The sequence below is a fragment of the Otolemur garnettii genome, unplaced genomic scaffold (genome assembly GCF_000181295.1).
Source record: "Otolemur garnettii isolate 467f Iridium unplaced genomic scaffold, OtoGar3 scaffold00054, whole genome shotgun sequence".
Lineage (NCBI taxonomy): Eukaryota > Metazoa > Chordata > Mammalia > Primates > Galagidae > Otolemur > Otolemur garnettii.
In genome coordinates, this window is record NW_003852449.1 from 703,516 (window position 1) to 704,981 (window position 1,466).

Below are 1,466 nucleotides of genomic sequence, written 5' to 3' on the forward strand. Positions count from 1 at the left end.
TTTTTTTTTTTGAGACAGAGTCTCACTTTGTTGCCCTTGGTAGAGTGCTATGGCGTCACTATTCACAGCAACTTCCAGCTCTTGGGCTTAGGCGATTTTCTTGCCTCCTTCCAGCTCTTGGGCTTAGGTGATTTTCTTGCCTCAGCCTCCTGAGTAGCTGGGACTATAGGTGCCCGCCTCAACTGGTTTTGTTGCAGTTTGGCCAGGGCCGGGTTCGAACCCTCCACCCTCGGTATATGGGGCTGGTGCCCTATTCACTGAGCCACAGGCGCTGCCCCCCTCCTCTCTTCTTGAATTTAATTGACTTTTTCTCTTAAGTGAGTACTTAGTTGCTAATCTGCTAGTTTCATTTTAGTATTTGAGCACGTGTGATATTTGTTTTTCCTTTCCTATGGTACTTTACTTTGGAGAGTGTTCTTCAAATCCATCCAGGTTGTTAACAAAATATACAAAACCCTCCATCATTCTTTATGCCTGAATGGTTTCCATTATGTACTTTAGTATTTTATTTCAGAAGACTCTGAGGTGGGATAGTTGATGAACTGTACTCTTAATTTTTTAATCAATGAATCTATGTAAGTTTCTCTCTTTTCCTTGACAGGATGTCTTCACATTTTGCCAGTCGGTTCAGAAAGGATTTCAGTACTGAAATGATTAGGACTAAACTTGCTCATAGGAAATCACTGTCTCAGAAACAAAACAGACATAAGGAATTTGAACAAAATAGACGCTTTGGTTTGAAAGATGTCAACATTCCGACCTTGGAAGGTAGAATTCTTGTTGAATTAGATGAGACATCTCAAGAGCTTGGTCTAGAAAAGGCCAATATCAAGCCAAGTAAGTAAAGACCTGTTGTAATTTTAAGTACTTTGAAGAGTGAATAAAAAGTTGTCGGGTTTTTTGTTTGTTTCTTTTTTTTTTTTTTTTTTTTTTTTGAGACAGAGTCTCACTATGTTGCTGTCGGTAGAGTGCTATGGCATCACAGCTCATAGCAACCTCAAACTCTTGGGCTTAAGCATTTCTCTTGTCTCAGCCTCCCAAGTAGCTGGGACTACATACACCTGCCAGAATGTCCGGCTATTTGTTGTTGTTGTTGATGTAGTTGTCATGGTTATTTAGCAGGCCCCAGGCTGGGTTTGAACCTACCACCTCTAGTATATGGGGCTGGCGCCCTACTCCTTGAACCACAGGCGCCGCCCCTCATTTTCTTTTTAAAAACAGAGTCTCACTCTGTGGCCCAGTTGGAGTGCAGTGGTGTCATCATAGCTTACTGTGGCCTCCAACTCCTGGACTCAAGCAATCTTCCTGGGACTTCAGGCACTTCCCACAATGCTGTACTTTTTTTTTCTTTTTCTTTTTTCTTTCTTTTTCTTTTTTTTTTTTTTCCGGATAGATGGTGTCTTGCTTTTGGCTCAGGCTGGTCTAAAACTCCTGACCGCAAACAATCTTCCCTCTCCAGCCTCCCA

At 42.0% G+C, this 1,466-nt stretch overlaps 1 protein-coding gene across 1 annotated transcript in view; it reads left to right on the forward strand.

Moving 5' to 3' along the window:
* Positions 1 to 1,466, forward strand: part of DLGAP5 (DLG associated protein 5) — a 53,900-nt gene that overhangs the window by 1,562 nt on the left and 50,872 nt on the right. Inside the window, exon 2 of the mRNA XM_012806547.2 lies at positions 602 to 837. Coding sequence (XP_012662001.1) covers positions 603 to 837 — 235 coding nt within the window. The 5' untranslated portion in view covers position 602. The remainder of the gene's footprint in view (positions 1 to 601; positions 838 to 1,466) is intronic.